Source organism: Sturnira hondurensis, unplaced genomic scaffold, assembly GCF_014824575.4.
Source record: "Sturnira hondurensis isolate 20B ecotype Veracruz unplaced genomic scaffold, ASM1482457v3 Scaffold0022566, whole genome shotgun sequence".
NCBI lineage: Eukaryota > Metazoa > Chordata > Mammalia > Chiroptera > Phyllostomidae > Sturnira > Sturnira hondurensis.
In genome coordinates this window covers 3,537,229-3,553,074 of record NW_028095197.1, presented here as the reverse complement: position 1 = coordinate 3,553,074, position 15,846 = coordinate 3,537,229, and the positions used below count along the sequence as shown (strand labels likewise).

General features: G+C 38.4%; 1 protein-coding gene across 4 annotated transcripts in view; it reads right to left on the bottom strand.

The window, feature by feature from the left end:
- The window catches only part of NAA35 (N-alpha-acetyltransferase 35, NatC auxiliary subunit), a 60,021-nt gene that overhangs the window by 31,554 nt on the left and 12,621 nt on the right, over positions 1–15,846 (bottom strand). For all 4 annotated transcript variants that reach the window (XM_037036160.1, XM_037036161.1, XM_037036158.1 and 1 more), the window contains exons 6-10: positions 14,867–15,034; positions 2,421–2,487; positions 2,298–2,341; positions 1,023–1,073; positions 292–375 (exon numbers count right to left, since the gene is read on the bottom strand). In XM_037036160.1, the coding sequence (XP_036892055.1) occupies positions 292–375; positions 1,023–1,073; positions 2,298–2,341; positions 2,421–2,487; positions 14,867–15,034 (414 nt within the window). The remainder of the gene's footprint in view (positions 1–291; positions 376–1,022; positions 1,074–2,297; positions 2,342–2,420; positions 2,488–14,866; positions 15,035–15,846) is intronic.

Here is a 15,846-nt window from a genome sequence, read left to right as displayed (position 1 = left end):
CTTAAATTCTCATTGTTACTTTCTCCTTTCAATTCACAACATATAACTACCCTATTTTTATAACAACAACATACATGCATGTTATGGAGCAGAATGTAAAATTCATGAGACTTTCTGAGAAAATTGTCAGGACTACTCTGATGTAAATGCACCAAATGTTGAGTGCTGTATATGTGCAACTGGGGGCATTTCAACGGAAAAGTCTCAGAACTACTTCAATACAGGAGTACATCCAAAAGAAAACAAAAAAAGCCCCCACTAAAATAGAAAGATCACAGTCAATTCCCTTACCTCTTTCTTAGTAAAGGCAATAAGCACTGTCAGTAACACTCGAGTAAATTTCACTCTGCTGAACACTGCTAAACACTGTTGGTGCTAAAAAAAATAAAGAACTCAAAGTTAAAAGATGCAAGGTATGCCAAAACAATTTCTTTATAAAATATGATATTTTAAGTTTGAAATCTTACTGTACAGCTTACTACATTACGAACACCTTCACTCAGGTTTTAAACACCTGAAAACAGGAGCTTCAGCAAAACACATAACAAAGCCCACTCTACTGAAATAGAAACATAAGGCTTCTATATCAACAAGGCTGATTTTCCCTAAGAGAAAGGTTACACTATCATCTCTAAAACAAATACAATCAGTATTTTAAAAGGACCATTAAAAAAGTACTTTAAGCTGAGTTACAAAATTTAGGCTCTCAACAAAGGATTGTCAACTTTTGATTCTGTGCAAGTTCTTGATTTTTGCCAAACTCAGATGTACCATTTGTAAAAGTCATTTTTCTTCCTACCTCATAGGAATACTGAAGATTCGGCACTGAAATCATATATCTGAAAGAGCTGTATTATCATTCTAACAAAATAAATACAAGGGAAATACAATCCCTTGCAATGTCCAATTTTTAAAGAAATACCTTAAAAAGGGCTTCCATAAATTATAACGCAGTTCATAAAACTACAACATTAAGAGGCAGACTTCTCTGATATTATCTACCAGAAAATAAGTTCAATTACTTCTAGTTCAACTTCTGGATCTCTTTCTTCTCCTTGTCGACTTCGAGTACTCTAAAATTTTAAAAAATGTGAATTAACACAAACACAAGACTGTAGAAGCATTAAATCACACATATAGAAGGAAAAACACTAAGCTAATTTATTGTAAGAATCTATTTTTAAAAAATGTCTGAGAGGGAAAAGAAGTTGTATTTAGTATTTCCCTCCTTAATAGGAAATATTACTATATACAGAAAGTTAATCTGGATATAAATTACAAAGATCACACAAAGGAGTAAGGTATTAAAAGCAGCAAAAGCAAACAGAAAAATAACATAAGTAAAAGCCCATGGCACACGGCACTTCTTTCTTTTAAAAATATCTACTCATTGAAATTCTTGGTATTTTTAAAACTAATAACCCTACCAGGGAAAAAAGTAATCTTTACAAAATCACACGATAAAAATTAAGCCACACAGTAAATACTGATCTGTTCTGCACTAAAATGCAAGACACCTTGTTAATACACAAGTAACACACAGTTGACTATTTTGCCAACATTCCAGGAAGATACGTAGAAGAGCTGGTTTCTAGCACTGGAACGGCACTGGCTAGGGCATGCCCTTAAGTTAGACTCAAGCAGGTTACTCTGCTTCTTTGAGCTGTATTTTGCTCACCTAAAGGTAGGGCACTCACTGTGTGTACTTTATTGTCTAATTCAATGAATAACTGTAAATATCAAATAAGATGACAATGTAAAACTGCTCTGACAACCATGCCATGTTATACAACTGTAAAAAAAAGTAGATATATGAACTTTTTTCCTCTTTTAGTCTCTATGGGAACCAAACCGTCAAGGTCATTTGGCTGAAGGACGTCATTCATAGAAGGCTTTTACCAGGTTTGGGATACTGCCATTTACTGAGCTTTTCTACTGTCTTGTAGACACTCTCCTAGCTATTAAAGATACAAAGATGAAGACAGTCCTTACTTCCAAGAAACTGAACAACTCTACGTTGTTCAGTATTACGCTGCTCTTAAAATAGCATACAAAAATTCTTAAACACTGGCCCAAGCTTGAAAAACTGAGGGTTAAATTTTCAGTATTTGTGACATTAACATTACCAGAAGCTCCTATAATAGCCTAAAACTCATTAACCAAAAGGCACCACATACACAAAGAACCATACGCAAATGGTCCTACCTACATTAGCTATTTGTACTTAGTTATAAGTTAACCTGCCATTTAGAAGAAAACAAAAATGCTATACAAAAGAGAAAAAAATGTATAAATACCTTTACTCTTCTTTGCATGTCATCCTCCACATCCTTTAGCATGCCTAGAAAGAGAGACAGTGAGGTGAAAAGGAAACAAATCCAAACATTAAACTTGTGAACTACCTTTATAAATAGCATTACCTGTAACTCGAAGATCTGTCACACTGTTGGCCATTTTAAATCCGTAAGTCATTGACTGAAAATCTTCCTAAAGAGAAAAGGAATAATTAGGTCCTTGAGCAGTGGCAAAACTTTTCCTTATATTTCTCTTATAAAATCACTATTTGCTAATAAGAAAACAGTAGTGGAAAGCCTAAATATTGTCTAAACTGCTTGTCTAAATATTGCTATCCAGCATCCAAGCTTTCCTTATCGCTGTACCCTTAAACACCATATTCTAATACTTTCTGTGTCCGTAATTTCAATTGCTTGTCCTTAGGCAACGCTTATGATAATATCACAAGGTCATTCCCATTTACAAAGTATTCTCACATTCACAGGTGAACACTAAATACATAGTAATTACTGTTTGATTATAAGACTGCAAGATTTAAACAAGGCTCTTCAAAAATAATTAAATGTGTACTCCACTGTGAGGATACAAAGGTTAAACCTTCTCGAACAGAATTACTCAAAGTGAGAACAAAACCACATTCTCACTTCAGCCCCATTCTGAAAAAAAATTATTCACGCATGGATTACCACCCCCAAAATCATTTAAAAGACTACTAAGAAATTAACAAATTAAGTGGCTTGCTGACTTGCATTGAAGACTATTAATTTAAAATCATCTGGATGATTTGGTTAAGTCAGAAGCTCTATTGAGTGTTTCTGTCATATTACAATTCTTATGAAAATATATATAAAAGCCTACCATAATGGATTAAGAGGTCTTTATAGCAGTGGCCAGGATTGTAGCAAAAATTCTGAATTCTTAACAAACACACCAGTGACCATGCAATACGTGCCAGGTATTACTATCTTACAAACAGAGAGAAAACAAACAAACATAGATTATGTCCCTGGTCTCAAAGAACTAGGTGTGTTACAGAGCTACAGGGTTATCCTCTAGGTGAAGTTTATACTCTATCTCTACTTAAACATCAAACAGGATCCTCAAATTTTGTATCTAAAAAAGTATATTCTCCTAGTGTTTACCACACTGCTAAGGCACCTCCATCTATTGTTACTTAGGCTAAAAGTTTGCACTTCAAGTTCTCTCATTTTCTCACAGCCCATATCAGATTCATCAAAAGAACCTATAGGTTCTATCTTCAATTTCTAATCTAACCATATCTCATTCCTTTCACAGCTTCTCTATTTTGAGTCACTACCATCTCTCACTCCTGTAACTACCTCCAGATAGGTCCCAACATTGCCACTTGTCCCTGCTACATTTGCCACCAGAAGTCAAAGGATTATTTTAAAATAAGTCATTTTACAGCACTTTAAAAAAATTTATTGATTATGCTATTACAGTTGTCCCATTCCCCCCCTTCACTCCCCTCCACCCTACATACCCCCTCCCACCCACATTCCCAGCCTTTAGTTCATGTCCATTTGCCATATATGTAAGTTCTTTGGCTTCTATATTTCCCATACTATTCTTACACTCCCCATCTATGCTACTCATTCTCTATACCTTTTCCCCCTCACTCCCCTATTGATAACCTTCCACATGATCTCCATTTCTGTGGTTCTGTTGCTGTTCTAGTTGTTGGCTTAGTTTGTTTTTGCTTTTGTTTTAGGTGTGGTTGTTAATAATTGTGAGTTTGCTGTCATTTTACTATACATGCTTTTTATCTTCTTTTTCTTAGATAAATCCCTTTCATGTTTCATATAATAAGGGTTTGGTGATGGTGAACTCCTTTAACTTGACCTTGTCTGGGAAGCACTTTATCTGTCCTTCCATTCTAAATGAAAGTTTTGCTGGATAAAGCAATCTTGGATGTAGGTCCTTTGCATTTCATGACTTAGAATACTTCCTTCCAGCCCCTTCTTGCCTGAAAGATCTCTTTTGAGAAATCAGCTGACAGTCTGATGGGAACTCCTTTGTAAGTGACTGTCTCCTTATCTCTTGCTGATTCTAGGATTCTCTGCTTAATTTTTATTTTGGGTAATGTAATTATGATGTGCCTTGGTGTGTTCCTCCTTGGGTCCAACTTCTTTGGGACTCTCTGAGCTTCTTGGATTTCCTGGAAGTCTATTTCCTTTGCCCGATAGGGAAATTCTCCTTTATTATTTGTTCAAATAACTTTTCCACTTGTTGCTCTCTCTCTTCTTCTGGTATCCCTATAATCTGGATGTTGGAACATTTAAAGATGTCCTGGAGGTTCCTAAGCCTCTCATTTTTTTGAATTCTTGTTTCTTCATTTTTTTCTGGTTGGTGTTTCTTTTTTCCTTCTGGTCCACACCACTGATTTGAATCTCATTTTCCGTCCCATCATTATTGGTTCCCTGTACATTTTCCTTTATTTCACTTGGCATAGCCTTCATTTTTTTCCATCTAATTTGTGACCATATTCAACCAATTGTGTGAGCATCCTGATTACCAGTATTTTGAACTGTGTATCTGATAGGCTGGCTACCTCTTCGTTACTCAGTTGTATTTTTTCTGGAGCTCTGATCTGTTCTTTCATCTGGACCTTTTTTTGTCTTGATGTGCCTGTTATGAGGTGAGGGGTGGAGCCTTAGGTATTCACCGGGGCAGGGTAACCCATGTTGCTGGGTTGTGATGCTGTATGTGGGGCAGGGATCCGAGAGGGAACAATGGCACTTGCTCTGCTTTCTGCTGGCTTCCAGTCACTTCCCCCACTTCCCACAAGCAAACTGGGCCTTTCTGGTGCTGATTCCCATACGGGTGAGTTTGTGTATGTTCTAGGACCCTGTGGGTCTCTCCAACAAACTCTCCTGTGAGGTTGGGAGTCTCTCCCAGTGCCTCAACCCCCCACTGGTGTTTTCAATCAGTGTTTTGAGGCTTTATTTCCCTGCTCTGGGACTGTGGGTTGTGCAGTCTGTCCCGCTACCCTGTTTCACCTGGTTTATCTGCATGCAAATGTGGGACTGCCGTCTGCCAGCCGTAGCTTTGCCACGAGTCCTCTCCGCCCAGGCTGCCTGACTCCACCCCTCCTACCGGTCTGGATGAATGTGTCTTCTTTAACTCCCTGGTTGTCAGACTTCCATACAGTTCGATTTTCTGGCAGTTCTAGTTGTTTTTTGTTTTTAAATTGTTGTTGTCCTTTTGGTTGTACAAGGAGGCACAGTGTGTCTACTTACGTCTCTATCTTGGCCAGAAGTCCCATTATACAGCATTTTCTAATCAAAACCTAGTTCCTTTACTCATAGGAAAGCCTAAAACCCCACCAATGGCTGCTACAGCCCTCCTACCATGGGCTCTGGTTTCCCTCTCTAATCTCATGTCCGAACCACTCTTGTCCGTGTTCACTGTAAAGCATTCACGCAGGCCTTCTTGTGGCCTTGAGATACATCAAACACATCTCTTCTCCGGACCTTTACACTTACAGACCCCCTCTCCGAAATTATTTTCTCCAAAAGAATTACAAAGCTCCAGACTCTGTTCTAATGTCAATTCCTCATATAGATGTTTCCCCTGAGCATTCTCTCTAGAACAGCCTCCTCCCCTACTTTCTATCCCTTTCCCCTGCTTTATTTTTCATAAAACTAATCACCACCTGACGTTATATATGTATTTGCTTACTTGCACACTGACTATCTAAATGAATGCATAATTCATGAGATCAGGACTTCGCTTTATTCATTATTTTATTCCAGGACTTAAGAGTAGTGCTTGGTACAGAGTACTTTTCAAAATATATTCAGTGAATGAATGATGACTCACCATAGGGCCAGGCCATAAATGTAAGCAGTAGGTAACTTTCCTGAGTACATCAGGCTGGTTACAAGATACCTTGAGGAATGGTATAGACCATAGCAAAACAGAGAATGTATATTTCATCTAAAGGAAGTCAATCACTAGCTACCCTATTGTGGCCATGAATCAATACAAGGCTAGTGTGGTAAGGTCTCATAATTTTTCAGAACAAAAACCTAATTTAATGTAAAATCTTCCAATTTTTAAATGTTGCCCATTTTTAAAAAATTAAGTAGGCTAGCACTGTGATGATAACACACACACACACAAAAATAACCCACCTGTAGGCCCTATCTGTGAATTGTGAGTTTGCCAAAAGGAGTCTAAGAAAAGCATTTGTCTGGGAGAATATCACAGGTCTGTGTAGTAAATATAAGCCTTGATAACAGGATATTAACCCAAGTCACTGGAGGGCTGAGCAGAGATGCTGGATAAACAGAAGCTGCCATTAAAAGATCATTCTGAAAATCTTGTGGATTTAAAGACAAAAATCAAAGTGAAACCAGAAACTGGACACAACCCAACAGTCCAAGCAGGAGGTGACGGTGATTTGCACTGAGATTGTAACTAAAGGTGAAAAGTGGCTGACATCAGTATATATGTAAAAAGTAAAGCCAACATGATGTGCCAAAGAACTGAGTTATGGAGTATAAGGTGAACTGTACAATCGAGAACCGTTTTTTGGTTTTTGGTCTGAACAACTGCTAAATGACAGAACCATTTACTGTGATGGGGTAGACTTGGGGAGGAAAAGGATTAAAGGCAGAAATGGAGTAAAATGTTGATTATATAAAGCCTGCAATTTCTTTGATCAACCAAGTGAAGATTTTGCAAAGTTACTTGCTTGAATCTGGAAGTCAGGGGAGGAATCAGAACTAGAAATATAAATTTGGGTTTCATCAGCATACAAGTGGTATTAAAAGCCACAGAACTACAGGAAATCTACAGAAGGAGAAGGTACGGAAAAGAGAGAAAGCCCAGGAGTATTTCAGCATCTAGAGAAACAAGCACTGGAAATGGAATAACCATTGGAAGAAAGAAATCCAAGACAGGGCTGTATCAGGGAGATGAGAAGAAAGTGTATCAAACAGTGGCCAGCCGGGTCAAATGATGCTGACAGGCAGAAGAGAGCAGGGTGGGAACAATGGATTTAGTAAAATGGGTATCATTAAGGACCTTGTTAGTACCAGTTTCTATGTAGTGGTAGAAAAGAATGTCCTGTTGAAGAATGTCCAAGTGGTCAAGGAGAGACTGACAAAGAGTAAAATGAATAAGGACTAACAGTCCATTTAAGGAGTGTTTTGTGTAGGGTAGCAGAGAAATGGGATTATAAATACAAAGCCATGGGTCAAGGGAACTGGTGTTTTCCTTTAAATAGAGTGATACTGACTTCCGCCAAGACGGAGGCATAGGTGGAAACACTGTGCCTTCTCCCACAACCAAGTTTGGATACAACAAAAGTTTTGGAGAACTAAGACTCATCCAGAGACCAGAAAACTGAATTATACAGAAGTCCGACAGCTACTAACCGTTCATCGCGGACGGTAAGAGAGGTGGAGCCAGCAGCGGAGCTGGGTCAGGCAGGACAGACCTAGGAGCGCAGGCAGCCCAGAACTAGTTGGGGTGCGGGGCAGACTGACCAAGGTCGCACATTCGCGTGCAGTGAGACGGACCACGCAGGCCCCAGGGGACGAACCCAGTGGTGGAGGGCTGACAGCAGTGACACACTAGAGTGCCGTGGAGTGAGGCGCGTGGGCCTGGTGACGGTGGTGGCTGTGGTGCTGGTGGGGGTAGTGGCAGCAGGCGGCGGAGGGAAGCCATTGTCCCTCTTTGACCCCGCCCCAACATACAACGTCACAACCCAGCGACTTAGTTGCCCTGCTCTGGTGAAAACCTAGGGCTCCGATCCTGCTACTTAACAGGCACGAACAGCCCAAAAGATGGTGCAAGAAGAACTCAAAGTCCCAGAGCCAATAACTCTAAGTGACCAACAGATTGCCAGCCTCTCAGAAGCCCAATTTAAGACACTATTTATCAGGATGCTCACAGAATTGGTAGAGTACAGTCACAAATTAGAGGAACATATGAAGGCTAAACTAATTGAAATGAAGGGAGATGTCCAGGAAACCAATAGCGATGGAAAGGAAACTGGGACTCAAATCAATGGAATGGACCAGAAGGAAGAACAAAACATCCCACCAGAAAGGAATGAAGAAATGAGAATTCAAAAAAATGAGGAGAGGCTTAGGAACCTCCAGGACATCTTTAAACGTTCCAACATCCGGATTATAGGGGTACCAGAAGGGGGAAAGAAACAGCCACGAGTGGAAAACTTATTTGAACAAATAATAAAGGAGAACTTCCCCAGTCTGGCAAAGGAAATAGACTTCCAGGAAATCCAGGAAGCTCAGAGAGTGCCAAAGAAGTTGGACCCAAGAAGGAACACACCAAGGCACATCATAATTACATTAGCCAAGACCAAAATGAAGGAGAGAATCCTAGAAGCAGCAAGGGATAAGGGGACAGTCACCTACAAAGGAGTACCCATCAGACTGTCAGCGGATTTCTCAAAAGAGACCTTACAGGCAAGAAGGGGCTGGAAAGAAGTATTCCAAGTCATGAAATCCAAAGACCTACAGCCAAGATTGCTTTATCCAGCAAAACTTTCATTTAGAATGGAAGGACAGATAAAGTGCTTCTCAGATAAGGTCAAGTTCAAGGAGTTCATCATCACCAAGCCCTTATTATATGAAATGCTAAAGGGACTTATATAAGAAAGAGATGATGAAAATATTAACAGTGAAAGGACAGCAAACACACAGTTATTAACAACCACACCTAAAACAAAAGCAAACCAAGAGGACAGCTAGATCAGGAGTGGAACCATAGAAATGAAGAACACATGGAGGGTTAGCAACAGGGGGGTGGGAGGAGGAGAAGGGGGGAGAAGGCACAGAAAACAGCATAGATGGTAGGTAGAAAATAGATAGGGGGAGGGCGAGAATAGTGGGGGAAATATAGAATCTAAAGAAATTGAGACACGTGGTTATAAACTAAGGGGGGCAGAATAGTGGGGGAGGAGTGTCCGGGTGGAGGAGAATGAAGGGGGGGAATAGAACAACTGTAATGGTATAATCAATAAAATATATTTAAAAATAAATAAATAAATAAATAGAGTGATACTGAAGCATGTTCATATGCAAGAATAATCTAGCAGTGAAGAAAGTACTAGTAAAGAAATACAAAGACAGGGTAATAACTGCATTAGGTAACAGGGAACAGGATCTAGAACACAAGTTGAGGGGCTGAGCTTAGAATGCCAGGGATACTTTTTAATTTTCACAAGAGAGACGGCAGAGTATATGGGTATCAACACAGGTTAGCTCTTGTGATAGGGAGAAGATGGTGTACCTCTAATATGTATGATTCCATCTAATATTTCATTAAGGTACAAAGCAAGAGCAAGCTGATAGAAGAGTTGGCGTTAGAGATTTGAGGAGAAAAGATATGGAAAAGTCACCTTAGAGAGACTGGAAAAGCAAGTTCACTGCAGCAAGTTATAGAGTAGGACTGTCGCTGGTGCTGAGTGCCCACCCGAGATTTGCAGTCCTAAAATCAAAGTGAGAACAGACAGAGATAAGAATTTTCTGTAGCAGCCTTCTGCTGTTTGGGTACAAGCAGTGAGTAGGCAGATGGTTGGGGGCCTTGCCAGAAAAGTGACACATGATGAGATGAAAGGAGCAAGGGAATTTTGGAGTGATTTTTGGCACTGGATCAAGGAAATGAGGACATGAGGGAGAGTTACAGAGAAAAATAAAGCAACTGCACCCATAAACTGTAGGTCTGTATAGAAGTAAAGGATAGTAGGAGTAGGAGAATCAGAGTAAATAAAGTGGTAGCAATTAAAAGGCAATATGCTTGAATCAAGACTCTGGAGGTGAGTAGATTAGTACAGGTAGACCACACCATTATTATTCAAACTGGTGTATTCCAGAGAAGAGGATGCTATTAATAGTCACACCAGGACAAAGGGTGTCCAGCTGAACTGTTCCCTGCAAACCAGTATGTACAGATACCAGGCATAACAGAAAGATGTGCTAAGAAAGGGGCGGAGAAGAAAACTAATGTCTGTCTGGGTAAGCCAGGAGAGTGGGATACAAATTTAAAGATAAGTAGGACCTTTTCCTAAAAAGGTAAGTAAGAGACAAAAGGCATAAGGAGAACCAGGGGGAAATGCATCTAAGGGGAAGAATCAAAGATAAGCAGTGTTGCTGGCTTTATTTAAAGATGGAGTCACAAGCCAAGGAATACTGGAGGCTTCCAGAAGCTGCAGAAGGCAAGAAAGCAGTCCCTTCCTTAGGGAGCTTCTGGAAAGGGACACAGCCCTCCAGTACCTTGATTTTTGCCCCGCGAGATCTGTGTGGGACTTCTGACCTCCAAAATGCTTCCTCTGCAACCATGTCTGGAAAACCCGATATGGCTGAGATTGAGAAATTCAGTAAGTCGAAATTGAAGACGGAAATGCAAGAGAAAAATCCACTGCCTTCAAAAGAAACAACTGAACAGGAGAAGCAGGCAGGCAATTTGTAATGAGGGCCCACATCGCCAACACGCACTGTGCACTCCAAAGTATTGCCTTCTAAATTTACTTCTTTTAGCTGTTTAACTTGGTAAGATGCAAAGAGGTTGGAACAGTTTAAATGACTGTGCTGCCCCTTTTCATATCAGAATTACTGACAAGGCTGCACCAGCCTCTCCCATCTGCCTTTCTGGCTGGCAGGGAAGGAAGAGAACTTGCATGTTGGTGAAGGAAGAAGCTGGGTGAGATGACAGTGAACTCTAGAGTAAAAACCAAACTGTTCCAAGGTGTCCTGCAGGCTGTAAAATGAAGTTTAATCAGAGTGCCATTTTTGTTCGTTAAAATGATTTTAATTATTGGAATGCACAATTTTTAATGTGCAAATAAAAAGTTTTAAAACCTGGAAAAAAAGAGAGAGAAAATGCCTGAGAGCCAGAAAGAATCTTGTGTACTAGCATGAAATAATGAAAGAGAATAATATACCTAGGATCAGCTGAATAATATGCCAGGGAGAAAAACAAAAATTTGTATGAGAAGGAAAATATAGGCATATACTACTTGGGCTCATGTGTCATTAATATTTATACAATCACAGTGGCAGAAATAAATAATGACTTAACCAAAAATTGAAGGACTATTTGGGGTAGGAGAGGAGGTAATGTGTGAATACTAAATACTTGGTAAAGATGTGCTGATACACACACCATAGCTAAAAACTGTAAGTCCTTAAATACAGAAATTAGAATATAAACCTATTATCTAGGAATATGAAAATAAACAGTAGAAAAAAAGCTAGAAGACTATGGTAATAGTGTCAACAATAAAAATAAAGTTAAAAAAAAGAAAAAAAGAAAAGAGGTCCTGGCTGGTGTGGCTTAGTGGACTGAGAGCTGGCCTGTGAACTGAAATGTCCCCAGTTTGATTCCTGGTTCAGGGCACATGCCTGGGTTGCAAGCCAGGTCTTCAGTTTGGGGTGTGCGGAGTCAAGGCAACAAACAGATCAATGTATCACTCACACATTGATCTTTCTCTTTCTCTCTCCTTTCCTTCTCATCTAGAATAAATAAAATCTCAAAAAAAAAAACAAAAAAAAAGAAAATTTTTAATAGCACCATTACATTCAAACTGCATATGTATTGAGTGACCTTATTACATTAGGTGATCTTATAACACAAAGTAGAGGGTAAGAGGACACTTGGAAGTGATGGATGTGTTACTGGTATTGACTATGGCGATGGTTTCATGGTGGGTACTTATCTTCAAACTCATTAAATCTTAAATCTTAAATACGTACAGCTTTTTATAAAAAGCTAAAAGAACTAAATATTAATACAGAATGGATAAGAGCAGAGAATCACAAATAAACTTATGGGCTTTTTGACTATGTACAAGTACTATCACTTCTATTAAAACACATACCCCAGGGAAAATTTTTAAATAGCAAAAGTGAACATGACCAGACTACCTATTTTCAAGAGGGTCAAGTGGAGAATGAACTAGAAGGAAAGACTGGCAAGAAATTAGAGTTTGACCTACACCTAAAGCTAACAAAGGCATGAACTAAAGCAAGGACAATGAGAGAGAAGAGTGACCAGATTCAAGATAAAAATAAAATAAACTTGATATGAAAGGTTAAAAAAATAAGTAATCAAAGATAATATTCTAGATACCATTTTTGCAAGACAGATTGTAAGAGGACAAGTGGTGTAAGGGGTAAAATTACGGTTTCCATTTTGCATGTATGAACAAGATATTAATAATGAAACATCTTTAGGCAGCTGAAAATGTATCCACTTCAGGAGTTAAAACACAGCAGGGACATAGTTGAGAACAAAATACACCAACACTTAGGAACTTTAGAAGCACCCATTTCAAAGAAATGACTATGTCATTTTCACTTATTCATTACCATATCTCTTAAGGACTTTTACTAGGTAATTGATTTTTTCCCTATTTATAAAACTGAGACAAATTTATCTGGAAAATCAGGATAGTTTAGAGGGAAACAATAGCCATTCATATCATACACACACAGCATATGAGTGTTTTCCCATCCTCAATATGGTGTATTATAAAAAAACATCTAATCTTTGCCCATAAGGCGTAAATAATGGTGTCTCATAATTTTAATTTGCAATTCTGTTTAGTAAGGTTAATTATCTTCTCTTATCTTTAAAAACTATTTTGCAAACTATCCTCTGATTTAAAAAAAGATATTGATTTTAGAGAGAGGAAGGGAAAGAGAGAAAGAGAGCAAGGGGGAGGAGAGAGAAAAAAAACTACGTGAGAGAAACATCAACTGGTTGCCTCTAGTACACCCCAACTGAGGATCCGATTGCAAGCAAGGCATGTGCCTTGACTGGAATCAAACCGGCCAGCTTCAGCTCATGGAATGATGCTCCAACCAACTAAGCCACGTGGCCAGGACAACTATCTTCTGATTTTAAAAAAATTTAACACAAAATATTTCATCTATCTGCAATTTATTTTGCTAATTATAGCAAATGTTTTATGTATAGCATATGTGAGGTCCTAAAGCCCAAAGTGATGGTATTTGGATACAGGCCTTTGGAAGGTGATAGGTCACAAGGGCAGAGACTTCACACACGAGATTACTGTCAGTATAAGAGGGACCCCAGGGAGGCCCTCTCCCCTTCCACTCTGTATGGACACAGTGTAAAGACGGCTGTCTATGAACCAGGAAGCAGGCCTTCACTAGACACCGATCTTGGACAGCCTAGCCTCCAGAACAGTAAGAAATACATTTCTGGTGTTTATAAGCCAACTAGTCTACAGTATTCTATTACAGCAGCCCAAAGGGACTAAGGCAGATGTAAAATAAGTTCATTATCAAGGGTGATAATCAACTGTTCCAGTATGATTTGTTAAATGAATCATTTATCTGCCCTACTGATTTTTGATGTCCTTCGGGTATACTTTGAGAATGTAACTATTTAAAATAATTTGTATTTTTCTTCTCACTTATTAACTTAATCTCTTAAAAAATTCCATGTAATGCATTAGATTTTCCACAATGACACCCATGTCAATTCACATATGTAGCTAAAAAACCAATGAGTGTATAAAAAGTAAAGAGTATTTCATAAGCAACTCACAAGCCATACATTTAAATGTAGACAATCATGCTGGGTATCTATTTAATTATTCTCACACACATGACATTAATTTATAAAAGTTTTACATACCATATACTGGACCATTGTAGGAGCCTAAGATATTTATTTTGGGTCAACAGCAACATTAAAAAGAAAGTACCAGTTTCAACAAAGGGGAGAATTACATAATCACTTATCAATAACCTCAAATGCTATCACATTTCCCCTTAAAATTACCAGCAGCTGAAGACTTGTTTTCTATAAGGAGAAAAAAAAATCTATGTCTCAGAACACTTCAAAAGAATGTGGTGCTTAGTACTAACTAGAGGAAAATGTTCATACCCTAAACAGCAATTTTTAATCAGTGTGCCCCATGAATTTTTAAAACATACAATATCTGACTATTTAGTCAGGTGCACTAACCTCTCTTCCCTTAGATTGTCAAATAAAAATATGATAACAACCAACATACAATAGCTATCTGGTGTGAGTGAATCAAAATTATACCTATTTTTCTGTTAGACCAGCAACAGATATATTTTTTTGGTGTGCCACAGAATTTTAGTAGTTTGTGTGTGCCATGAGATGAAAAAGGTTGAAAGTCGCTGCCCTAAAATATTCCTCATACCTTTGTTTCCTTTAGTCCTGCCTATCCAAAGACTGAAAGTAAAGCACATCTATATTGTAATTTGTAAAAGGCTTAAGGGCAGAGGCTAGCTCTTCTATTTTCTTTGTGAATCCCCACAATATCCAGAACAAAGTCCTCTGCACATCATGGATACTCAGTGAATAGTACTGATAGGAAGAACACACAGTAAGATGAAAGTCCTTTCTTACAGAGAAATGGATTACTTCAGCCAATATATAAAAAGCAGTAGCACCAGGTTTAAAAACTGTTTTTAACTATACATGTTACAAAAATATGTATCATAAAATCATTTAAATATATCACAGTGAATAAGATGGCCAATGAGCTTCAGGAATTCTTATAAGAGCTTACCTCTTCGAAAACAGCAGCTTTATTTACTTTTTCCCTTGCAATGTCACAGATTTTCAAGATTCCCAGAGCAAAAGCTTTCATGGCAGGATCCTCTATAAAGTCTGGATTATGAATGTAAAGGCACGTAAATACTGTCTGTGCCAAGGAGTGGCCTTCTAACCACGTTATCTATAAAAGAAATAAAAGAATGTATATGTTTAAGGTTACAGAGTCGGCAAAGCCTAAACTGATCCAAGAGTCAAAGACCAGAGTGCCACAGACCAAAATAAATATATTCATCATAAGATTTAAAAGGTGATTAAAGGGAAGGTCAGGAAAGACCAAAAAATTAGAATTCACTTTCACTGACTAAAGTCTTTCAAGAGCTACATACATAAACATGATTAGCTGAAAGACATAAATACGGAAAGCAGTCATATACAGTTCAGTTTGCAATATACCTGGAGACTAACGGAATTAGAGTGCCTCCAAATCGAGCATCCAAAAGCAATTAACTCCACGTGTAGGCAATAAAAACTCATAAACTAAGAAACTTACATTTTAGAACTAACTAGGTCCCTTGCCACTCATTTAACTCTTTTCATCCTTAATACCCCAACCCCGTCAACAGCACCATACGCCACCTAGATAACTGCAAGAAACTATATAATGGTTTTAGTGCCCCTGCCCCCCATTTCTAATCCAATATACCCCCAACCAGAGGATCTTTCGAAAACACAAAAATAATCACTCAACACTATTTTACTGTGTACTTACAATGGGCCAGGTGCTCAAAGCTGGTAATACCTATAGCAGCCAAAATTGAGTAACTATTATGTCCCAAGTGCTATGCTAGATACTTCCATATATCTTATGTCCTTTTTCCTAACACTCTGAGGAGGGTGGTATTTTTCTCCTTTTACATGTAAAGAAACAAAGCCAGAGGGTGTAAATAGTTTTATACAAGTTTATATAGTTAGATTTTATACTAAGTCCAAGAA